At 40.1% G+C, this 23,692-nt stretch overlaps 1 protein-coding gene across 5 annotated transcripts in view; it reads right to left on the reverse strand.

Annotated features, from left to right (window-relative positions):
* The window catches only part of HECTD4 (HECT domain containing E3 ubiquitin protein ligase 4), a 120,290-nt gene that overhangs the window by 79,998 nt on the left and 16,600 nt on the right, over positions 1-23,692 (reverse strand). For all 5 annotated transcript variants that reach the window (XM_012730933.1, XM_012730931.1, XM_012730932.1 and 2 more), the window contains exons 7-13: positions 16,899-17,091; positions 12,485-12,643; positions 9,027-9,140; positions 7,866-8,006; positions 3,279-3,511; positions 2,771-2,916; positions 537-607 (exon numbers count right to left, since the gene is read on the reverse strand). In XM_012730933.1, coding sequence (XP_012586387.1) covers positions 537-607; positions 2,771-2,916; positions 3,279-3,511; positions 7,866-8,006; positions 9,027-9,140; positions 12,485-12,643; positions 16,899-17,091 — 1,057 coding nt within the window. The remainder of the gene's footprint in view (positions 1-536; positions 608-2,770; positions 2,917-3,278; positions 3,512-7,865; positions 8,007-9,026; positions 9,141-12,484; positions 12,644-16,898; positions 17,092-23,692) is intronic.

The raw sequence follows: 23,692 nt of genomic DNA on the forward strand, positions 1-23,692 counted from the left end.
AACCAGGTGTAGGTACCTAAAGCAGCAAAATACTCTGGTTTCTCTTCAGATCATATAAATCTTTCACCTTATAAAGCAGAAAAAAACTATCACAACCAATCAGACCTTTTCAAGTGAGCATATCCTGTTTTACATTAATTACTCTCTTGCTGTATCATTAAGTGTGCTAATTCTTTAAGTTAATGTTGCTTATAAATGCAGTGTCATTAACATGGTAAATTTTGTTATTAATCTAATTTAAAATTTTTGGTTGTAACATGTGAAAACCTGGTATAAAAATTCTACATTCATTAAGCATCTACAGTCTGGGACACTACATTAAGTAATGAGCATAGGAAGAGGTTTATAAAACTTCAAGAATCAGAAAGCATGGTTTATACTTGTAACCAGGAAGAAATCTGGAGTTGGCATATGTGAAGATTCATAGTAAAAATAACACTGACCAATAGATTATAAGGAAAGTATATATAGTATATATTTCCTTAGGGACAAAATGAAGAATGATTGTTCAAGGATAATTAAAATATAATTCTTACCTTCTGTTAAAACCAGCTTAAGTAAGTTATTGATTTCAGTTTCACCTGGGTACAAGATATTTAAACCAGAGCTGAAATGACAGAAAGTTCAAAGCTTTTAAACAAATGTTCTAGAAAAGTACAGTTTTAAACTTTAAATTCCCATTTTTATTAAGATACCTATTTGACAAAGTAAACAACTCAGTTAAATAATGGGCAGAGAGCTAAAAAGACACTTCTCCAAAGAACAAAGACAAATGGACAACAGGCATATGAAAAAATGCTCAACATCACTTGTAATCAGGGAAATGAAAATAAAAACCACAATGAGATACCACCTTACCTCAGTGAGAATGGCACATATTAAAAAAACTAGCAACAACAAATGGTAGCAAGGATGTGGAGAACAAGGAACTCTCCTACACTGCTGGTGGGAATGCAAACTGGTCCAACCACTATGGAAAGCTGTGTGGAGGTTCCTCAAACTACTAAAATTGGAACTTCCATATGACTCAGCAATTCCACTCCTAGGGATCTATCCAAAGGACACACAAAAATGTTAATTCAAAAGGACACTTGCACCCCTATGTTCACTGCAGCACAATTTACAATAGGTTAGTTATGGGAACAACACAAATGCCCAAAAAAATAGATGACTGGATCAAGATGTGGTATATTTACACAGTGGAATATTACTTGGTAATCAAAAAGGATAAACCCATGCCTTTCTCAGCAACATGGATGGAGCTGGAAGAGATTATGCTCAGTGAAATAAGCCAGAAAGAAAAAGAAAAACAGTGAATGGTCTCACTTATAGGACTACAGAGAAACCAAATAAGGAATCAGGGGGAAAAAAAAAGTAACTATATTGAAGTAAAAATCAGAATCATCAGGCAACTATAGATCAGAGGTATTCTATAGGGGAGGAAGAGGGAGAAGGATCAGGACAGGAGGACAGGATTGGGAAGAACACAAGAGACTATGGTGATGGTGCTCGGGTGAACTGGTGGTGGGAATTTCACTGGGAAATCATACTTTGTACAAAAATGAAGGATAATGTAATAAATGTTAAAATAAAATGTCAGGAAAAGACACCTCTTTGATTACACCAAATGGAGCAGTTGAACCTAAAAGCACTGTCCAATCACCTTCCTGATAGATGGTATTCCCCCTTCTCCTCTAATCTGTGATTTTCCAAAATGACTCACCTGAGTCCAGATGCAGACCTGACAGAAGTGAGTTAGCGCAAGTCAATGCACTCATGCTAAACATGCAGACTATGCCCAGAAAATAATTTGAGAAAGAAATTTCTAATTCTCAAGTTACCACAAAAGGCAGGAAGGATAGCACTGTAAATAGCATCAGAATTTTTCTTTGTTTTATGAGGTTTGACATAAAGTGAACATATTTGAAGTGTACAATTTGATAAAGTTTGACCTATGTATTTACAATCAAGGAAACTGACATACTAGCACTTACAGACATTTCCTAATAGTACTAGATATTTAATTATTGCTTTAATGCTCTCAACAGAAAGAGACCCAAAGTATAATCTATTACACAAGGAAAACCTTTCCTTCCCTCTAGCTGCCCCTGCTTCTAGTTCTCCCAGACGAAGCACTCGGTTCTGGCGGTCACTGAATTACACTTGGGCACAGCAGGCTATGTTACAAGGTACAGGCTCAGTTCACTGGACTCAAAATACATACGATAGAGTAGGCCGCAATAAGTAGAAAGCTGTTCATAAACTGTTTATCAAATGAGGTTTAGAAGGCTAGTAGTAGCACTGAATTACTTTCATCACATCTTATTAAAAATCTCACAAACCTATAAAGCAGGTAGTATTTTTGGCCCAGTGGACTGCTGAAAAAGCTCAGAAACTTCAACTCAAGGTGACAGCTAGTAAGTGGCAAAGATCAGAACCCAAAGCCCATGTCTTGACCATGCTGCCATATTCTCTCCCCAAAAGAGAAACACTTGCTTCCAAATAACCAACATATACGCTGAAAGGGATTTATTTCCTTCCTTCTTTCTTTTCCTTCAGATCCCAAGAGTGAGATAAGGAAAACAGATACACAGATGGCCTGGATCCTCTGGGAGGGGACCACAAACCCCTTTCCAGCTCAATTATCACCCTAAGCACAAGGCTCCAACTATGGGATAGGGTAAGAAATACCTACAATACAGCTTGTAAAGAAGATTACAAGGCTAGAAGCATTTTGCATAGAGTACTAAGAAAATCATTTGCAGATTACCTGATGGCAAGGCAGACTTCCTTCTGGATTTCAGGGCAAATTTGATCTTTTGGTGCCATCAGTAACTGCCAAAGAAGCAATCCCGACCTTCGGATGATATCTCGATTCCTTTCAGTTTGTGGGCTGAAGAAAAATTTAAAAACCACCTACAGAAACATAAGGGACAGATCTAAAAATGCTATTTCTTCTAGGGATAAAATTATCCCTATGAAAAAACAAAATGGTAGAAATTGTTATGAATAGATATCCAGGTGAAGTCTTAACCACAACCTCTTCCAGTACAGTCACAGTAAATATTTCACATGTGTCAAATGCAAAGAGCTACATATAGCAATACCCCATTAACTGCAGTGCAATAATGAATGTGATAATTCGATAGGATTAGAATGTGCTAAGATGGAAAGCAGGAATGTCATTAAATTTTTGTTGTGGGAGAAATTAGCTGGTGGAATCCAAGACTTATTTTTTTTTCTCTGTTATCTAACTTATTTCAAAACAGTGTATTTACCTGAAAGACAACAAGAACGCAGCGTATAATACAGGTATCTCCATTAACCATGGCCTTCTCCATAATGTCACAAATACTGCTAAGATGATGTGCTTCAATCGGATGCTGCTTGCCCAAGACACTTGTGATTGGAAGATTGGGGTTGGTAGCAAGAAGATTGAGTTGGTGTATGCACATCGCACCAACATGGTGCAGTAACTGGTTTATAACCTCATTCGTGGCTATAGCCTCTTCTAGAAGATGAAAAAGAAACTCAGTGAGAAAACAGCTACACAGAGAGTTCCCAAGGAACAGATCTTTGACTTACAATAGGTGCATACACCTTAGGAAAGTATTTTGGCCACCATCCTTCCCAATATGGCTGTAGAACCTTTCTTCCCTTGAATGCTGGGATAAAAAACCTGGGAATTTCCATTTTAAGAGCATAAACAGCTACCACTTATTGAGACCTTCCAGGTTCAGAAGAATGGACTAAATGCTCTATAGGCATTACCTTATAACAGCACTATAGACTTACGACTATGTTAGTACTATTTCATAGAGGAATAAGCCAACAGTCAGAAAGATTAACCTGCCCTAAGTCACACAACTAAGTAGAAGAGCTGAAACTGGAAGTAGGCTCTCAGCCCAGAGCCCTGCTGGTAGTCATCCTCAGAAAATCTGTCTACTTTCAATGGCTCTCCATGATAGACACCCATCCTCCTCTGGTCCATATTATGTATCCGCCCACAGTGCCTCAACATTTTTATCTCATTTCATCCCCACAGTTGAACCTTGTGAACCTACATGCCAGTTATAGGCATGCAGGGAAGGAGTGAAAATAAACAGGCAAAGCACAAAAAAGATTGTTTTCCTTAAAAGCAATTGAAATGAACTGTTTGAATGGAACAGGAAGATCAGTAATCTCAGAGAGTCTTGGAACCTGGGTGGAGGAACTCAGGACTGCCAAAGGGCTCTGGGCAATGGAAACTAGGAGGAAAGGACTCATGGAAAATTGAAGACAAGGTGAACTCATCAAATTTAAACTTTCTTTTAAAGATTTATGTTTTATTTATGTACACATAAATAAACTGGGGTACAGGCCAGAGGTGTAGAGAGGATTCAGCAGAGACAGAGTGGGAAGCACAACAGGCAGACTGACAAAGTACACTGCTGAGGTGGGCAGTGGGCAAGACAGGGGAGGTCTGCCGTGCTATGTGGTGAGTTGTCTCCCTGGCTGGCGATCGAACTCATGGTGAAGCAGCTGCAGCAAGCTTCACAGCGCTGTATTTTAACCTGTTGCGCCACCAGGGAGGGTGACAAATTTAAACTTTTCAATTGTATATTAGCCATAGGCCAGATTGGGTTCCACTCTCATGTGTGCTTTATGGATCCTTGGTCTTATAATAAAATGCAGATTATTACTACTGATCTTCAGCAATGACTTTCTAAGGTTAGCTTTTGGACCTTATCAAGAGGGAAGGCAGTGGAGGTGTAGAGGGCGTGACCTGACTACTAGCCTCTCAGAGACTCTGGTTCCTGAGTACAGAGGTAAGTCTAAGGAGGAGGAGGGGGATGACTGCAGTGGAAGCAAGACCAATGAAGAGACACTAGGATAATATGGACGAAACTAAGATAATATGGGTGAAGATCACAGCCTAGAATAACTTGTAGCAGCAGCATAGGTAGTAGGAAATGGCTGGATTTGGGATATATCTTGAAGGTAGAGATGAAGAGGATTTACTGATGTCCATCTGGATACAGCGTATGAGAGAAAGTCAAAGACAATCTGATTTTTTTGGTATGAGCATATGAAAAAATAGTGATCCATATACTGAAATATGGAGCCTGAGTAGGTTCAGTTTTGGGGTTTGTTACACATTAAGTTGGAGATACTAATTATCCAAGTAGAGTTGGACACTGTGTGAAGTTCAGGCAAGAGTCTTAGAGATAACAATTAGGGGTCATTAATATATAGTTGAACTTCTCTTTGTCTTTCTCTTTTAAACCTTCATCAAAATGTAACTTACATGTTATAAAATTCAATTGTTTTAAGTGTACAATTCAATGACTTTTTTAGTAAATTCACATAAATACCAGTGGAAGTCGAGAAAGTACTACTGACACTATAGTAAGTAAGCTAATTATAAGGAAATAGTACAAGCACCTTTCGCCAACAAATATGAAAACTCATGAAATGTGCCTTTCTAGAAAGACAGAAATTACCAAAAGTAACTCAAGAACAGAAAATCTGAACAGATAATTGTATAGCCTCCAAGTATCACCTTCCCCAAAATATTTACTAGTAACTGTGGTGATTAACATATGTCTCCAAGTTCCCTGATGCTTTTCCTTCTAGAAGTGACACTAAATTCTCCTTCTCTTGAGTGGGGCTTAGTGACTTGATTCTAACAGCAGTGAAGAGAGTGATCAACTCTAAGATCACTAGTAACATCATGCCAACATCATATACCCCATAATTAGATATGAGAAAGATACTCATCCCTGTCATATTCTTCTCCCAAATATATAATCACACAATTTAAAAGGAGAAAATATCAGACAAACCTAAACGGAGGGACATTCAACAAAATACCTGGCCAGTATTCCTTGAAAGTGTGTTTTTTGTTCTCTATCCATCTACGTCCACGTTTACGGACTATTTCTCCCTCCAGTTAAGTCCACTGTTGGGGTCACTATGCTAATTATTTTTTTAAGATCCATCCATTTATGCAAACCAAACTGGGGTATAGGCCAAAGGTGCAGGGGGGTGAGACGATTCACCAGAGACAGAGTGGGGAGCAGAACAAGCAAATGTACTGAAATACACTGCTGAGGGAAGCAGTGGGCAGGTCAGGAGAGGTCTGCCGTGCCATGTGGGTCACCTCCCTGGCTGGGGATCAAATTCATGCTGCAATAGCTGCAGACAGCTTTATAGTACTGTGTTCCAATCTGCTGTGCCAGCTGGGAGGCCCTACAGAAATTTTTTACTGCATTTTTCAAATACAGAATTTCCCTTTTCTTTTTAGTTTTAGAATTCTCCATACCAAGAACAAATAAACAATTTTCTGACAATTTCAGAAGGGTCAAGAATTTTTCTGACCCTTAGGGTCAGAAATGACAATAAGCTATTTATCAGTGAGGTTCAATTTGAAAGTGTAATAAAAGCCTGAATATGAAAAAAAAGGTGGGCTCTCTCTGGTGGTACAACGAGTTAAAACACAACACTATAAAGCTATCTGCAGCTATTGCAGCATGAATTTGATCACCAGCCAAGGAGGTGACCCACATGGTGTGGCAGACCTTTCTTGACTCACTTTCTTGTCCACTGCTCCCCTCAGCAGTGTGTTTCAGTCAATCTGCCTGTTGTTCTGCTCCCCACTCTGTCTCTGGTGAGTGCTCTCACCTCCCACACCTCTGGTCTGTACCCCAGTTCTTGTATGCATAAATAAATATATCTTTTTAAAAAAAAATGTCTAAGGTGTATCTCAAACACTTTATTTAGTTTGGCATGTATCATTTAATCAAAAACCAGTAAGAATTTCAGGTTTCTAAGTTCAGGAATGAGGGTGTTGACCCATTTTGTTGCTTAACTGACACAAGCTATGCAACTTCTGTTGTCTGATACATTCCGTGCAGAAGGGAAAATCTCTGAAAAACCACAATTTCCATTGCTATCTTATGTTACGACCTCCCTTTTTGTATAACCATAATATCAAAAATATTCTGAGCAACCATCAGCTTACAACTGGATTGCCTTAGCCTCATAAGGTGGCTTCCTGGTCTAGGCAAGCAGGAGCTACCCCAGGGCATAAAATTCTTTGTCTCCTGTGATAAAAAGCAAGCCCCAAGAAAGAAAAGATCCCCAGGGCATGAAAACTCATAGGAAGCTTCCTTTGTCTTTTGAGACAAAAAGCAAATCTCAAGAAATTAGACTCCCAGGGCATAAGGACTCATGGGCAGTTTCCTAACTTTGTTGTAACAGGTGTTACTTAATTCATGACTGTATAATTTCCTCTTAATTTTCCCCTTTCTTAAACAATCACTAACTACTCTCTACTAACCTTAAGTTAGCCATTAGCTTCTCTTCACATACTCACTGATGACTCTGCTAACACAATCTATTCCTTCCCTAAGACCCATAACAATCCTTTGCTAACAGCTCATCCTTTCCCAGACCCCTTATCCTTTGAGTTATAGTTAGACATCGGTATACATGAACGTTATCACAGATGTGTATAATTTAGTATGCCATAAAGTGTCAGGAAGAGGAGGCATTGTTCCCCTCTTCCTTGAGAACTTTCATGGTGATTTCTTATTAACTTACCTTGTGGATTATTGTAATTAACTATGTGCTACACAGTATAAATAAAGACCTGCTGAGAAAATAGTCAGGAAGACTGGCACCCAGCACCAGCTCCCGTGTCTTCCTCACGTGTCCCGTGTCCCCCTTTTTGGAATCTCCGCACGCTGAGCCACTTCCCACCTTTGAAGCTCCTGCCCCCACCCCGTGTGCTAAAGCCGGTCCCCAACACTTAACCGATGTTCCCACTCACTACCATATCTGGAGAGGAAGGTGTCTTTCTGTAAGGCTGTGAGCACACTCACCTTTGGGCTCAATGATGATGTGGCTGACTCCAAGTCTCTGACAGACATAATGGAAGGCCTGGTTCCCAGGATTACACCACTGATCAATATAGTCATTTGAGCATGTCCACAGCATGTTGTTCACCGTATCATAACAGGCACCTGCGAAAAAAGCATGCTCATTTCATATCTACCCTTGTAGGTATTTTTTCCAAGCACTGTTGAAGAACAGAAGGGCAAGGAGTCTACCCTCAGGGTAGAATCTGCATTCCTACTCCCATGTATGTACTTGGCAAAATAACACATTGGGCCTCTGCAAAAAGGCAGGATTCAACATCTAATTTTGTTTAACTCGTATGTGAGAATGGTGTTAAGTCTTGTGACACAGATTTATATATGTTACCTTATAGTCTTATAGTCACTGACTTATATGTTACCCTTTTCATTCCAAAAAGGATTTATGCAGCTTACATTAAAGCTTAGTTACAGCAGGACTAATTAACATTAACACACAATAAAAGCCTTAGTAACTGAAACTAAATGTAAATATTAACTTCCTAGGAGTCAAGGCAAAGTGGAAAATGGAAAACCCAATAACACTCATTTTCTAATAATAAGCAGCATACCAATTCCTCATGGAAAATAAATCTTTTTTTTTTTTTTTTAAAGATTTATTTATTTGTACATACAGAACTGGGGTACAGGCCAGAGTCTCAGGGGCGGTGAGAGGCTTCACCAGAGACACAGTGGGGAGCAGAACAGGCAGATCAACGAAGTACACTGCTGAGGGGAGCAGCGGGCGAGACAGGAGAGGTCTGCCGCGCCATGTGGTCTCCTCCGGGGCAGGCGGGATTTGAACTCATGCGGAAGTGGCTTCAGCTTCTCAGTGCAGTGCTTTAACCCGCTGCGCCACCAGGGAGGGCCAGGAAAATAAATCTTTTTATGGTATGGATTGGGAGGGGAATTTGTTATAGGCCTCATCTCCCAAACTACAGGACAATATCATCAGTAACAATTTATGGAGAATTTCGCAAATTTCTTGTATTAATCCCAAAATTTAAACTGTTGCACAAAATATTATTTTTAAGGAAATTAGAAGGTCATAGGGAATTAGCAAGATTTCTTAAGAAAATTTGCTAACACTTTGAATTTTCCAAGGAAATAGAGGCATTTCTTTCTTACCCAATCCTGGTACAAGAGCACCACGCCCTAGTGAGCTTCCAGCAGCATCTATGAGATCAGCACGACTTGTAAATTGACCATCAGAAATATTATACACCAAGCTGGAGGCTAGGACTTAAGAAACAAACATTAAATTATTTAATAAGATCATGGTCAGTCTAGTTTTCCAAAGTTTGAATGTTGGGCTCTTAACAGGACTTTCATTAAAAAAAAAAAATACTCTTTTTTATTATCCATTGGGGTTGACAGTGAGTAGACAGAATATGCACAGATATAAATCCACAGGGGAAAAAAAAGTCACACAAAGTATATTCCTAAATTTAATAGGGATCCATATTATTTAAAGTGTTTATAAATATGGCAAATTTGCATAAAGATGTTTTCAATATATTGATAAATTATCAAAGGGTGACTAAAGAGGGGTTATGATTTTTAACATCACAAGGTAACAACAGTTACAAGAAATACTTTACTACAGTTGATGCTCAGCAAGGGTGGGAGCACTGTCAAACCCAACTCAGAGTCCTTCCACGCATGGCTTTGAAACAGGCCTTTTCTGCTAACACAGGGTAGTGCGGTGATGACAAGCATGGGCTTTAAATTCCTGGGTTTGAATTCCAGCTCTACCGCATCCGTGTGATCCTTGGAAAGTTACTGAGCCTTTCTGATTCCTCATTTATAAGTGAGAAACAGTAAAAGTACCTACCTTACATAATTAAAGATTAAACTAGTTAAATACGTCAAAGTTCTACACAGCATGTATATAGAATTAACACAGCTAGCTGCTATTATTGACATTATTTTCGTCCTCATTTTCACACAAAAAATTCTAGCACTGTGGTCATCGAGTTTGTTTCTTTTTCTTATTCCTTTCTGCCATAATCCAGATCTTCATCATGCCTGAAATGGGCAATAATCTATACTGTTCTCTTTGTTCCTTTCCTATTTTCTGTTTCATCCAGCTCACCAACAAAATGATCTTCCCCAAATTTCCTTTTCTTATGTTTACCATGCATACGCCTTCCTCCCACTTGTCCACTTGCAGTAAACAGAACCCATTTTTCATGACTTAAACTCAAGACATACAAAGCTTCAGCCCATTCCACAATGACCCTTTCTTTTTGTAATTCTGCAGCATTCACATCTGCTCCACACAGATGAGGCAGTGATACAGCATTATACATCATTTTCTAGCTGTTTCTCCCTACCAGACCATGAACTCCTTAAGGCCAGCACTTTTCTTTCTCTGGGTAGTGCCCAAATGACCATGTGGGACAGGACACATAAGGAATTAAACATTTACTAATTAATTGGTGAAAATAATGTGTACCCTCATGAAAAATGGCACCACAAGGAACTGTTTTAATCAGAGGGGGTCCAGTGAAACACCAGAGGAACTAAAAGAGTTTACTAAGACAGATGGTGTATAAAGGATAAGAAATTAATTTAAGAACAGACAAAGGATTAATTAAAGTAACCATTTCTCCAAAAAAGAGAGACAAGTGAACAATAAGCACATGAAAAGAAATTTCAACATATTTAGTCATTAGGGAAAAACAAATCAAAACCATGATAAGATACTACTCTACACCCACCACAATGACTATAAAATGGCTCTGGAGAAACTGGAATCATTATACATCACTAAATGTTAAATGGTGAAGACACCTGGGAAACAATGCAGCAGGGCCTCCGAAGGGTATACCTACAGTTACAGTGCCCAGAATTGTACTCCTTCATATACCCCAGAGAAATACAAACACATTCAAACAAAAACTTGTACACAATTGTTCAAGTAGCATTACTCAAAACAGTCAAAAAAGAGAAACTACCTAATGTCCATGAAGTGTTGAATCAATACACAAAATGCGGTACATAAAAAAGGAATTAAATAAAAATTCATGTTACAATGTAGATGGACCTTTAAAACACGTTAAGAAAAATAAGCCAGTCAAAGGGAAGTTTTATCTATTTATAGTACAACTGCACTGACATGAAATATCCCTAGTAGATAACCCGGAGCCACAGAAAAAAGCTAGTGGATGCCAGGGCCTGGGGTAAAGGGCGTGTCACTCACAGGCTACAGGGCTTCTTTTTGCAATGTTGAAATGTACTAAAATTAGACAGTAATGGTGATTACACAATTCTGTGAATATACTAAACATTCACTGAACTGTGTATTTTAAAGGGGTAAATTTTATGGTACAAAAGTCGTATCTCAGTAAAGCTGTTATTACAAAACAAAATACCAGTAAATTCACATCATTCACCCAGGTGCTAAATAGGCATCCTCATCACATGAATTGCCAGAAAAAAAGCACTACTGAGACCAGCCCAAACAACTTCACCATAAAGTCAAGAGTTAGGTGTCATGAAAATCTAAATCCCAGGCATGAGCAACTATTAGAAATGATTTAATGATCAAGCTGATATTATATAAATTATTTAGTTTAAACCAGAGAAGTTGAAATTTATACCTGCAGGCTGATGTTACAGTAAAAAAATGTTCTTTTAAAAATCTGTATGTGACGATGGTGATGGCACATGGGTGATTTGGTGATGGGAAGCCCACAGGGATTGCAACTGAGATGGGTAAAGGCACAAAATGATGTAAAAATAAACTATTATAATATTTTTAAAAATCTGTATGTAAAATGTAATCCTTTAATGGAATTACTATAAGTAAATTATTTTAAGGGGCAGACATGAAATATTAGAGGATAAGAATAAACTGATTTAAACACTTTAATGTATGCAAAATAAATTTTAAGGAAAAAATGCAAAAAATTTGTTAGCCTATTTAAAAGGCAAATTTTAAATACTAACACTTGAAATTGCAGTACGATTAAACAATAGTGTGAGATACCATTCCTTTTATTTTTTACAAATGAGGAAAATGAGGCTCAGAGAGCTTAAATGATGTCCCTAAAGTAAAAACTCTGAAAATGGCAACATAATTTTTTGATTCTACATTTCATTTCACTGAACTCTGCCCACCAAAGCCAAAATCATATTGCTTATTATATTACCATAGTATGCCTCTGTCTTTTATAAAAATACATGAATATTTAACACTAATGAATTTTTTTTTATCTATTATATAGTATTACACTTCTGTGTGTGCCCTAAAATGGAAGAGTCTCACATACTGATTCCATAATGGTGGGCAGAGCTCTTGCTGTGCCATTAGTTAATAATTTGGCAATAGATTATTTCCTAAAATTTTCCTGAATTCATTATTTATAGCAGATTTACAGATGGTTTTCCAAACTATTATATCATCTACAAAGATTATAGTTTTGATTTCTCCTAGCCTGTAACAATATTGAGAAGTTTTTGTCAACAGAGAGCTATTGCAAACAACTGTCTGAAAGAGTAAGTTTAAAATTATTAAGAAAGTCTTAATTTTCAAAGATCGAGACAACTTGGGAAAAGTACCACAAATAAAACTCACGTACTTTTTAAAGATGATAAACCACTTGTCCCACCAAAAAGAGAGCGGGTGGCCGAGCTGCCTGACCCCCCCGGAGGTGGGACCAGCATCACCAAGTACGTGCCGCAAGTATAGATGGGCGTCTTGCGCAGCATCTTCAGAGGCAGGCCACAGCTGGTGTTGGCTGGCGGAAGCAATGGGGCAGCGAGGAGAAATATTAGACGCAGAGGCCAATCTCACTATCTAAGTAGGTCACAGTTTAGTGGGGAATCAAAGCAAGTATACTCACATCTAGAGGGCAAAGCAAGAAGTAATACGCTAAGGGGGCAACAGTGCTTTCTGGATTGACAATCTGACCCCAAGCCTCCTGTTACATGGTCTGAACATTTCTCAGAGGTGCTCCAGGACTCAATATGCCCTTACAGCTCTAAAAATCCTTTGAAAAGAATGAATCCTCATGTGGAATAAATCTTGCTTTTCCCCTAGGAAACTGCTCCAACAGAGAGAGATCTTTTCAACAAACCCTAACAGGTTTGTTGTATTACCTTTAATGCAAAAAGATTTCAACATGAAATCAGAAAGTTCAACCTAAAACAAGCTTTACAATACCCATTACAGAAAGATTTGTTTTTTAATTTATTTATTTATGCATACAGAACTGGTACAGGCCAGAGGAGAAGGGGTGGGGAGAAGCCTCACCAGAGACAGAGTGGGGAGCAGAACAGGCAGATCTAAAAAGGACACTGCTGACGGGAGTAGCGGGTGAGACATGTGGATCACCTCTGGAGCCGGGGATCGAACTTGCACTAAAACAGCTGCCACTGGCCTGCAGTGCTGTGTCCTAACCTGTTGTGCCACCAGGGAGGGCCCGCATTACAGAATGATTTACAATAATCCATTATCTATATGTGTTACCATTTTTAGACACAGTGACAAACTACCATTAGGAATATATTGTTTTTAGTCAAGAAGTAAAAATGTACATTAATTTCTCTTATACCCCATGAACTCAGAGTAAATTTAAGGATTTTTCTACATGCTATACTAGTAAGGATTGATGATGTCGATAATGCTTGTACCTAACATGCTTTCAGGGTGTAAAATATAACTTATTCATAGCCTAGATAGACATAAAGTCATCTTCATTTTTAATTTATTTTTAAAATATTTATTTATTTATAAATATAAGAGCTGGGGTACAGGCCAGAGGTGTGGGGGGTGAGAGGATTCATCAGAGACAGAGTGGGGAGCAGAACAGGCAGATGGACTGAAACACACTGCTGAGGGGAACAGCAGGCCAGTCAGGAGAGGTCTGCTGCACCCTATGGGTCACTCCCTAGCAGGGTATCAAACTGTTGAAGTGCTGCAGTGGCTGCATAGCTTCATCGTGCTATTCCAACGCACTGCGCCACCAGGGAGGGCCTCTCAAGTCATCTTTAGATGGTTAAGATTAGAAAAATACTTGTTTTGGATATTTGTATTTCTATACAGCTCCATTTTTTTTTTAAACTACAAGCCTCTAAGAAGTATATTCTTCACTCAGGACATAACTTTAGAGGCCTAAATTTCCATAGGAAATAAGCCCAAAATAATAGGAAAATTAGTAACTTCGTAATCACAATGTTCTCATTAAGATATTTTAAAAGACACCTATTATTTATATAGTAATAGATATTAACTTATAATGGAATTAAAACTCCTCAATGTCCAATTATTTGTCAAAAGTTCACTAATCCTATAACTGGTAAATTTTTATTTGATGACATTGTTAAATGAATATATAAGAGAATGCATGTAAAAGTACACTAAGATCACATGTTTAATCTACAGATACTCAGTTTCACAGAATTCTAAATATACCTTTCCCTTCTGAGGTCTCTTTTTAGTATCATCCACATTTTCTTATCCAACAAACACTCCTTTAGTGTATCTATTGCTCAGAGGATTCAATTTTCTCCCAAGGGCAAACTCATATCTACCCTTGGGCTTGTCCTGAAAATATCTGTTTAGGTAAAAAGGACTATCCTCCTCAAAGTACTTTCTACATCTGAAATCACCTACATACCCACGTTACAACAACTAATAACCTTCCCATTTGTATTTGATAGTCTAATTAAAAGCCTATGAAAATTTAAAAGGGACCCTGAAATTCTAATTAATTTGGTAGTCTCAAATAATCAAAAACATTTTCCTAACATTTCGATTTTATAAAGGGATCAGAGCATAAAATTGCTTTAGATCCCATTAAGCACATTAATTCTGATACATGGCACCCTTTCCTGGTCCTATCCTTTACTACAGCTCATGGTATGTTATAAATTTAGATATAGAATATATCTTGTAGAATAATGCTTCCTAACATTTTGGGGGTCACAGGTGACTAAAAATTTGATATAGCTTTAAACACACTTAGGTTTTTAGGGGAATACAACTATGAACGCCCTAAAAGCTTATTCTGGTTAAGAATGTCTCCTTTAAGAACTCTCCTGCACTGCTGGTGGGAATGCAAACTAGTACAACCACTATGGAAAACTGTTTGGAGGTTCCTCAAACTGCTAAACATGGAGCTTCCCTACGACCCAGCAATCCCAGTCCTAGGTATCTACCCAAAAGACACAAAAACACTGATTGAAAAAGATACCTGTACCCCCATGTTTATTGCTGCTTTATTTACAATTGGAAAAACATGGAAGCAGCCCAAATGCCCAAAAGTAGATGACTGGATAAAAAAGATGTGGTACATATATACAATGGAATATTACTCAGCAACCAAAAGAGAGAAACACATGTCTTTTGCAGCAACTTGGATGGAACTGGAAAAGATCATGCTTAGTGAGATAAGCCAGAAAGAGAAAGAAAAATACCGGATGGTTTCACTCCTAGCAGGAGTATAATGGACCAGGCGAGAAAATAACAAAAATAATGAACAACCATAGACCAGAGACATGTTGTGGAGGTGGAGTGGGGAATGGGATCAAAAACGGGGGGTGGGGGGAAGGGAGGGAAATGCATGGGACTATGGTGGTGGCACAAGGGTGATTTGGTGATGGGAAACCCGCGGGGATTACAATCGAGATGGAAAAAAAAAAATGTGCAAAATGATGTAAAAATAAACTTTTGTAATAATAAAAAAAAAGAGAGAGAAAAAAAAAAGAATGTCTCCTTTAAAAACACAGGACTGTGTGTTTAACATGTTTCCTTTTATTAAAAGAGGGAAATAAGCTCATATAAATTTGCCTTTAATTGTACTTACATAATAAAACTAATAATAAGTAAAAACTAATTGAAACAGTTGCCTAAAGGGGACAGGGTTGGGGGGGGGGAAGGGAGGGAAATGCACGGAACTATGGTGGTGGCCCAGGGGTGATTTGGTGATGGGAAACCCGCGGGGATTACAATCGAGATGGAAAAAAAAATGTGCAAAATGATGTAAAAATAAACTTTGTAATTAAAAAAAAAAGGGGGGGGGACAGGGTGGGGGCAAAAATATACGCCAAGGTGGTGAGAATAAAATTTTCTGCATATACCTTTTTACATGGTTCATTTTGAAACTCTGTAAGTATGTTGTCTATTTTAAAACATTAAAGTGCAAACACTAAATGATAAACCCTAGAGAAAGCCATCTCAGTTGTATGAGGTTTACCTCTTACTCACTTGGCGAAGGCTGTATTTAGTGAAGGTGATGCTAAATATAAGTTTTCACAATCATGAAGCATTTGCTAAACATAATTCATTTGCATGAACAGTAATAATAAAGACAAACATGTTTTGAACAGTTACAGATTTATGCTAATTCATGTTCATAGCCAAAAACATATTAGCTTGGGGTGGAAAGAAAAAAAAAGACAATGACTAGAAGGGGATAAAATAAGTGAACAATGTAAAGCAGAACTCTACATAGCACTTGAAAGTGCTCTCTAAAAAGTGCTGTCTGCACTAATCACAAGCTGAATGTGTGGAGCCATGAGAAGACATGGAGGAAGCTTAGTGCATGTCACACAGCAAAAAAAGCCACCCTGAAAAGGCTATCCAGGGTGTGACTCCAAGTGCATGCCCCTGAGGGAAAGGCATACTACGGAGACAGTAGTAGCGAAAGGGGCCAGGTGTTGGGGAGTGAGATGCGATTATCAAGTGGAGACTAAGGATTTTTAGCGCAGAGAAACTACTTTATATAACACCATGACAGAGGCTTGTCACTGTACATGTACCTAACCCCAGAGACTGCTACAGCATGAGACATCAGTGGTAACAAATGTTACTCTGGGAGGGACTGCGGTAGTAAGAGAAACCATGCATGCTGGGAAGAAGGGGGCATGTGGGAAACCTTTGTACCTCCCCCTCAAGTTTGCTATAAACCTGAAACTGCTCTAAAAAACCCAAAGTCTTGACACGCATCTGCTGGTAAAGGGAGCCACTCAACGGCAGGAAGCACAGCATACCTGCTTGGTCCTCTTTCAGTGTGTTGGAGATGGTGGAGCCAGTAAGCGCGGCCAGCGTTGCCGACGGGGAGGCTCTGTACCGCGAAAGTCTGCTCAGAAGCATTTCATTAATACTTTTTGCAGACTCGCCCTCTTTTCGCATTAGAATTGTACGCTCCTGAAGTGGACTGGCCACAAATACACCATTTTCAACCTAATATTTAAAGGAAAAAAAAGGCCTTTAAATGATGTTTCCATTCAGTTAACAAATTTTACCTTAGAATTACATTATCATGATCTAGTTGCTCAAAAACTGCACATGAGTAGATGTTTACCTCATAACTAAAATGCTCTACAGAAAAAAAAAAAAGACTAGGAATGTTAAATTTGAGAGCTTTTATTTTTCGTAACAGCTCAGATTCTAAAAGCAATGAGCCAAGTTGTAATAGGTTCTAGGAAAGTTGTTGATTAAAATCCTTATATTGAATTCCACAGGTGGCTTTCACTAAACAAGCTTCTGACAGGTACAAGTAAGATGTGAGGAAAACAAATCAATCAGCTTTTGATTTACTATTAAGTACAACTATGAAGATAATGTCTTCTTGAAAAATAGTTAGTGGCTAAAATTCAAGCTCTATGAACAGCAGATAACATTAGCCCCAGCTGCTTGGTACTGACAGAGCAATCGTGGAGAAAGACAGACTTTGTCTGCTAAAAATACATGCCAGCTCTAGTTGGGTCCTTCCTGGTGCTTGGAAATCCTTTGTTCATCAGCTGATTATTCCCCAGCAAAATCTCTACAAAAATTCCTTTACCAGTGTTGAGCTGGACTTTAAGTAGACCGCCAGGTTTTCTTTTTCTTTTTCTTTATTGCTAAAAAGATCTAGACCACTCCTTCTCAGTTGCTCCTACTCATCTCTCTTTCAACTCAAGAACCTTTATGTCCAGCCTCATGTAATCTTCTTTTCCTCTTCATTGGGAGGAAGAAACATTTCCTCTCACATCCTTTAAGGTTAGCTCTCCACTTCTATCTTGAATCCTGTGCTTCCCTGCCTCCTGCTCCCTTAGTCTGTCCTTTCATCATCAATGTGTCCCTCTCTATTCTATTCCTTCCCCTGGTTTCAAATCTTTACAGATTTCTGCGATCTTAAACAAACGTTGCTGGCCCATCAAAATACCATCCTTTTTCTCTGCTTCAAATGGAGAAATGCCTCGAGTACACCTCACGCAGCCTCTGCCTTGTACTTTGCCAGCAGCAAAGGGGGCAGAAGTGGCATGCAGCTGTGGGATATAAAGAAAGAAGAGAAAGCAAAATGGCAGAGTTTAGAGAAGTAAATAAAAGCAAAGGAGGAGTCCAAAGTGAAAGGCTGGCAACTGAAAAGAAACGAGATAGCAAGCAAATCCAGAAAGTGTCCCAGAGTGGCTGTTACTCTGTGTGTGTGTGTGTGACGTGTGCACGCTCGCTAGGAATTTCTTAGAGTCCAAAAATGCTTTTTGTATTTCCTTGCCCTGCTTCTCAACTGTTTGCAATTCTCCAAATTCAGCACCTGTAGTGAGTGGGCACATTTTTGATGACCTACAAGTAACCTAAAACCAAAACCAGTGATTTCCTGGCAGGTTGTGCCATGCGTACCAGCCTTTGAGCGGTTCTTCCCAGTCTTGGTGGTGAAACACAATTCTGGATTTTTTTTTTTTTAACAACCTGCAGGTAAGATGTGGTGCCAGCATGGCCAGTCCCTACTCTCTTTCCTCACTCTTCTTTGCTGAATCCACAGCTTGACCTAAGCAGGAACTTGCCTAGGATCAGATCTAGCCTCTGTTGTCTTGGCTCTCTGCCTGAACTCCCCTTAGGTCTACTCCTTCACTTAAGTCAGACAGAAATTCACCTCCTCTTGAGGTCTTCTGATTGCCAATCTGAACAAGAATCTCCTCCAACCCTCCCAAACCAGAGCCTATCACCCTGCTTGTTTTCTGCACAGTCCTTACCACTCGCTGAAATTATTTTACTTATTAACTCATTTATTGTTTGTCCTTCCTTCCCTGCTTCACCTGCATGCCAGCTGTCTGAGAGCAGGGATCTTGCCTACCCGTTCACCGTGACATTCGTAGCACTGAGGAGGCACGGATGCCTTGCTGATAAGCCATGAGTGCCCTCGCCCAGACCTGACCCCATCTCTAGAGCCACCCCCGTGTTCCCAACTGAGGACCCATCCTTGCTACTGAGATCTAGTCCCACTTCCCAAGCACCTCTCATTCCCTGGGATTTCCACTTGAATGTTTGGAGGAAAATTTGACAATAACACATCTGCTCCTGTCACCCCACTTTACCCCCATTCTCCTGCTGGAGTAGCCTTTAGCAAGCAGGGATCTATAACGTCGTACCACTCCAAATACAACCCCATCCAAGATAAAGAGCAATCACCTTCAGCTTGGCGTTCAAAAGTACCTTCTGAAAAGCACTGGGTAACTTAAAACCCTTGTCACTGTGTTTGAGTACTCCCACTAAACAGCTGTTGAAGCAAGAACTGAGATTTGGGGCACAAGTGGAGACTCTGCTGGGAGCCTCTAGTTAGCAAGGAGACTTCTCAGGATTAAGAACTTGGAAAGGAGCAAAGCACCTGAGGGCAGTGAGCGACCCCAGCTGCAGGTGGAGCGGGTCCCAGGCCAGTGCCCACACCCATGCCATCCCAAACTCGAGGACTGGATCAGTCTCTCAAACGGCCTCCAGGCTTCCACCTGGGGAACCGATGCTCTCCTTTCCACACACCAGTCAGTGATCTTGCACATATGGAATAACCACGTCTTCTCTGTCTGCAGCCCACGCTGGCTCCCCAACACACTACTGGGAACCCCAGTGCCTGCTCAGTTGCCTTCACAACAATCTGCTGCACGGAACTCTGTCACTCCTCCAGGACCTACCTAAAAAGCACCTTACAGGAGGGCAGGAAGAACTTCCAGTATAAGAAGATATAAAAGTGCTCTGAGAAGACAGAAAAGATTCTGAAACAGAAATGTGTCCAGTATAGAAATAACACCAGCAGGAAGGAAGATGCGCACCAGTCAGGCTGTGCTCCTCCAGGCCAGAGTCCCACTGTCTAGAGTTTCAGAAGGCCTGTGACTCCGAGTGGGAAACTGCTGCATGGGAGCGATGCTCGCTGGCATTCATGCTCTTGCTTATTCCCCTCCCACAATACCTCTGTGCTCGACCAAGCTACGTATTTTAGGCACATCAGAAGAGAATGGAAGCAGACTCAGAAGTACTCATCTGTCTGAAAAGCTCCATGCTGAAAGCAGTGGTTCAACCTACATTGCTGAACAACAGGAGGCTGATAGAGAAAGACCCTGGAGGCTGAGGCCATCCTGACACCTACAGGCCCAGCCAAGCTCCCAGCTGGATGAAGCTGCAGGTGTGGCCTCACCTTCACCATGTGGAGAGGAGCCACCAAGAGGCTGAGCCCCATTAACCCAACTACGATTGCATGAAGGACCCTGTTTTGGGGTGGTGTGCTGAGCAGCAACTGAAATAGGCCAAAAAGCAGAGAAAGTCCATAAAGCAAGAGTTAGAGGGTGTGGTACATTATTAATAGTTTGCATCAGCCAGGTAGGGTAGTCTCTAGCCTGCACATGCTTACATCATTCTCCTTAGCTGTATTCCTCTAGTCTGCCTTACTCAACCAGTAGTTGTCTAATTCCATGCTGAGTTAGGAAATCATTTTGAGAGGCAAACATAGGTAACTGGATCCCACTCTCTAATGACTTACTTCAATCTTTTCATCTTCCCTAGGTACCAAGAGGCCTATTTTATAGCTCAAAATCAGCTGTGACTGCTTCATGACAAATGACATGGTGGAAGAACAAGGTGATCAAAGTTCAAAAAAACCTTTTCAATGTTTCTTTTATTCTAATTATCAAACTAATACTATATGGTCATGCTAAAAAATCTGAGGAAAAACAAATCTATAGAAAATTATTCTATTCTATCCTTCCAGGGATAAGCAGTTGTTTGTTTGTTTGAAGATTTATTTTACTTATTTATTCATACAAGAACTGGGGTACAGGCCAGAGGTGCAAAGGTGAGGGGTGGGGTGGTGAGAGGATTCACCAGAGACAGAGTGGGGAGCAGAACAGGCTGCTTTACTGAAATACACGGCTGAGGGGAGCAGCAGGCAAGACAGGAGAGGTCTGCCGCGCCATAGGGGTCACCTACCTGGCTGGAGACTGAACTCATGCCACAGTGGCTGGTGAGAGCTTCACAGTGTTAAGACTTAACCCCCGCGCCACCAGGGAAACCCTTAGCAGTTAGTGTTTTAAATTCTATTATTTGAAGAAAGCACAACAGCTCTGGAGGCCACATGTTAGCGCAGGGCTCAAGGGAACACTGTGCCAACAATTTCTAACAAGGACAGGTCCCGAAACCTGCTCACTTCTACCTCCACCACAGCCCGGCTGCCAGCCTGGCACACTGTCCCTACCACATGGGCAGCACCACAGCCTCGTGCTGACTCCGTGCTTACCCCCTCGGTGCTGTGTTCTCTTAAAAATGTTTTTTTATCGTCCTATCAATGGTCATTATACAAAAACATATAACAAAGAAGTACTCATTGTCTAGACACAAGTTAATCAAGATGTGTGTTGTATGCTCTTTATCTCTCCCAAATGTGTCACTTGACCCTTACACATTTCAATGTGCCTCGCAATAACTTTTTTTATAAACTACAATGGAATCACACCTAAACAAAATTGACAAGGAGTCTAACATTATCTAGTACTGAATTCACAATGAATTTTCTTCAACTTCCCTAAAAATAGTTTTTATAGTTGGGTGGATTCAGGATCAAAGATCCACACACTATAGATATCTGGTTTGTCCCAAGTCTTCTCTGCAGTTGTTCAGTCTCTGCTTTAGTCTATTCTTGACCCGAGAGCTACAACAAGTAACACTGCTGAGGTGCCTCTACTCCTAAATCAAAGGCAGTGTAGTAGCCTACAATACCCCTGTTAAAATAAAAAATCTACAGTGACTAGATCCTACCCAAACCTTCCAAGAGCTTCTCGTGTCACTGGGGAAAAAATCCAAATGCCTCCCAAGGTCCTGTAAGAAATGGCCGTGGCTATGTCTTCAGCTTCCTCTCCTATCACCCACCCTTCTCACCACTCCTCTTCAGCCAAACACACCTTACTGGTCCTACTCAACATAATGAGGTCATTCCTACCTCAGGTCCTTTGTACATGCCCTTTCCACGGTCTACAATGTTCTTCTGTCAGATCTTTATATATTTTTATTCAGGGCTAATAACCTCAGTTATCACTTCCTTGTGTTAAGTTTCTCTGGCCATTAACTAGGTAGCTCTTCTTCCTACTCCAAACACACACAACATCATTTTCTACTGCCTCACTCCCTTCATATTTCTTCACAGTAGTTATCACAGCTAGAATTGTTCTTCTACCTCCTCCAATATGATGTAAACTCCAAGAGGACAGGGATCTTGTTTGGCTTGTTTATACTGTATATCCAGTTCCCAGCTCCCTAAAGGTGTGAGGAAGGCACTCAATTATGTTAGAGATGAAGGAACAGATCCAGATGTTAACAGTCTATACTCAGTGCCATTGCATGAAGGGCCCAGAACACATGTAAGTAGGGTGGATGGAAACCTCCTGTTTGTGGTTACAGTGGTTAGAATCACAAGCACTCCACAAAGAGCAGATGTTGCTGAGAGAAATCAAGTACGCAATGAGGCACCAACTAGACCGTTAGAGCATGACCAGCACACAGCACCATTCCCACCTGGTGTCACTGCTGGGACTGCAGTTACAGGGCTGCAAGAAAGAAGAAATCAGGTAATTTTGAGTCTGTTACTGTGAAAAATAAGTTATTCTCTGCAAAATCAAATAAAATTCAGAAACAGCAAGTGGTGTACACCCAACCTAGCTACGAAGCTTCCAGCCAAGCTCCCCAGCACATGCTCTCCTCACTGACGTGTCCAGCCTTCTCCCCAGTGAACAGGCTACTTACACTAGGGCTGCTTTGCTCAGTTATTCACTAGATGCTCAGCTCAAGCCACTGGCCCCATTAAAATATTCCCACAATGAATTCTGTTCTCTTTCTCCTCTAACCTCCCTCATTTTTTTCTTAGCCACATAGAGATTTTTTAAAGGCTTATTTATTTATGCATACATAATTGGAGTACAGTCCAGAGGTGCAGAGGGTGAGAGGATTCACCAGAGATAGAGTGGGGAGCAGAACAGGCAGATGTCCTGAAATACACTGCTTGAGGTAAGCAGCAGGCGTGACAGGAAAGGTCTGCCAGGCCAGGTGGTCATAAACTCGTACTGAAGTGGCTGTGGCTAGCTTTGCAGTGCTGTACGCCTAACCCAGTGAGCCACCAGGAAGGGCCCCCATATATAAATTTAACACTGAAGGAAATATGGTTTGTTTCTCACTGATGGTGTTTTATACTCACAAATGATAAGCTCACCAAATACAAATATGTAACTCATAGCAGTTAAAATAATATGACTATAATGTAAACGCAATAAATATAGATGAGTAAGCATATTACCTAGTGATGCCTGATCATGTAAAATCAGATGAACAATTTCAATCAAAAAATTACAAGTGACCTAAATGTAATGAAATTAGGGACATATATATATATATATTTTTTTTAAAGATTTATTTATTTATTCATACAGAACTGGGGTACAGGCCAGAGTTGCAGAGGCACTGAGAGGCTTCACCAGAGACAGAGTGGGGAGCAGAACAGGCAGATCAACGAAGTACACTGCTGAGGGGAGCAGCGGGCGGGTCAGGAGAG

This window comes from Condylura cristata, unplaced genomic scaffold, assembly GCF_000260355.1.
Source record: "Condylura cristata isolate star-nosed mole 26May11 unplaced genomic scaffold, ConCri1.0 scaffold00029, whole genome shotgun sequence".
In the NCBI taxonomy this organism is placed as follows: domain Eukaryota; kingdom Metazoa; phylum Chordata; class Mammalia; order Eulipotyphla; family Talpidae; genus Condylura; species Condylura cristata.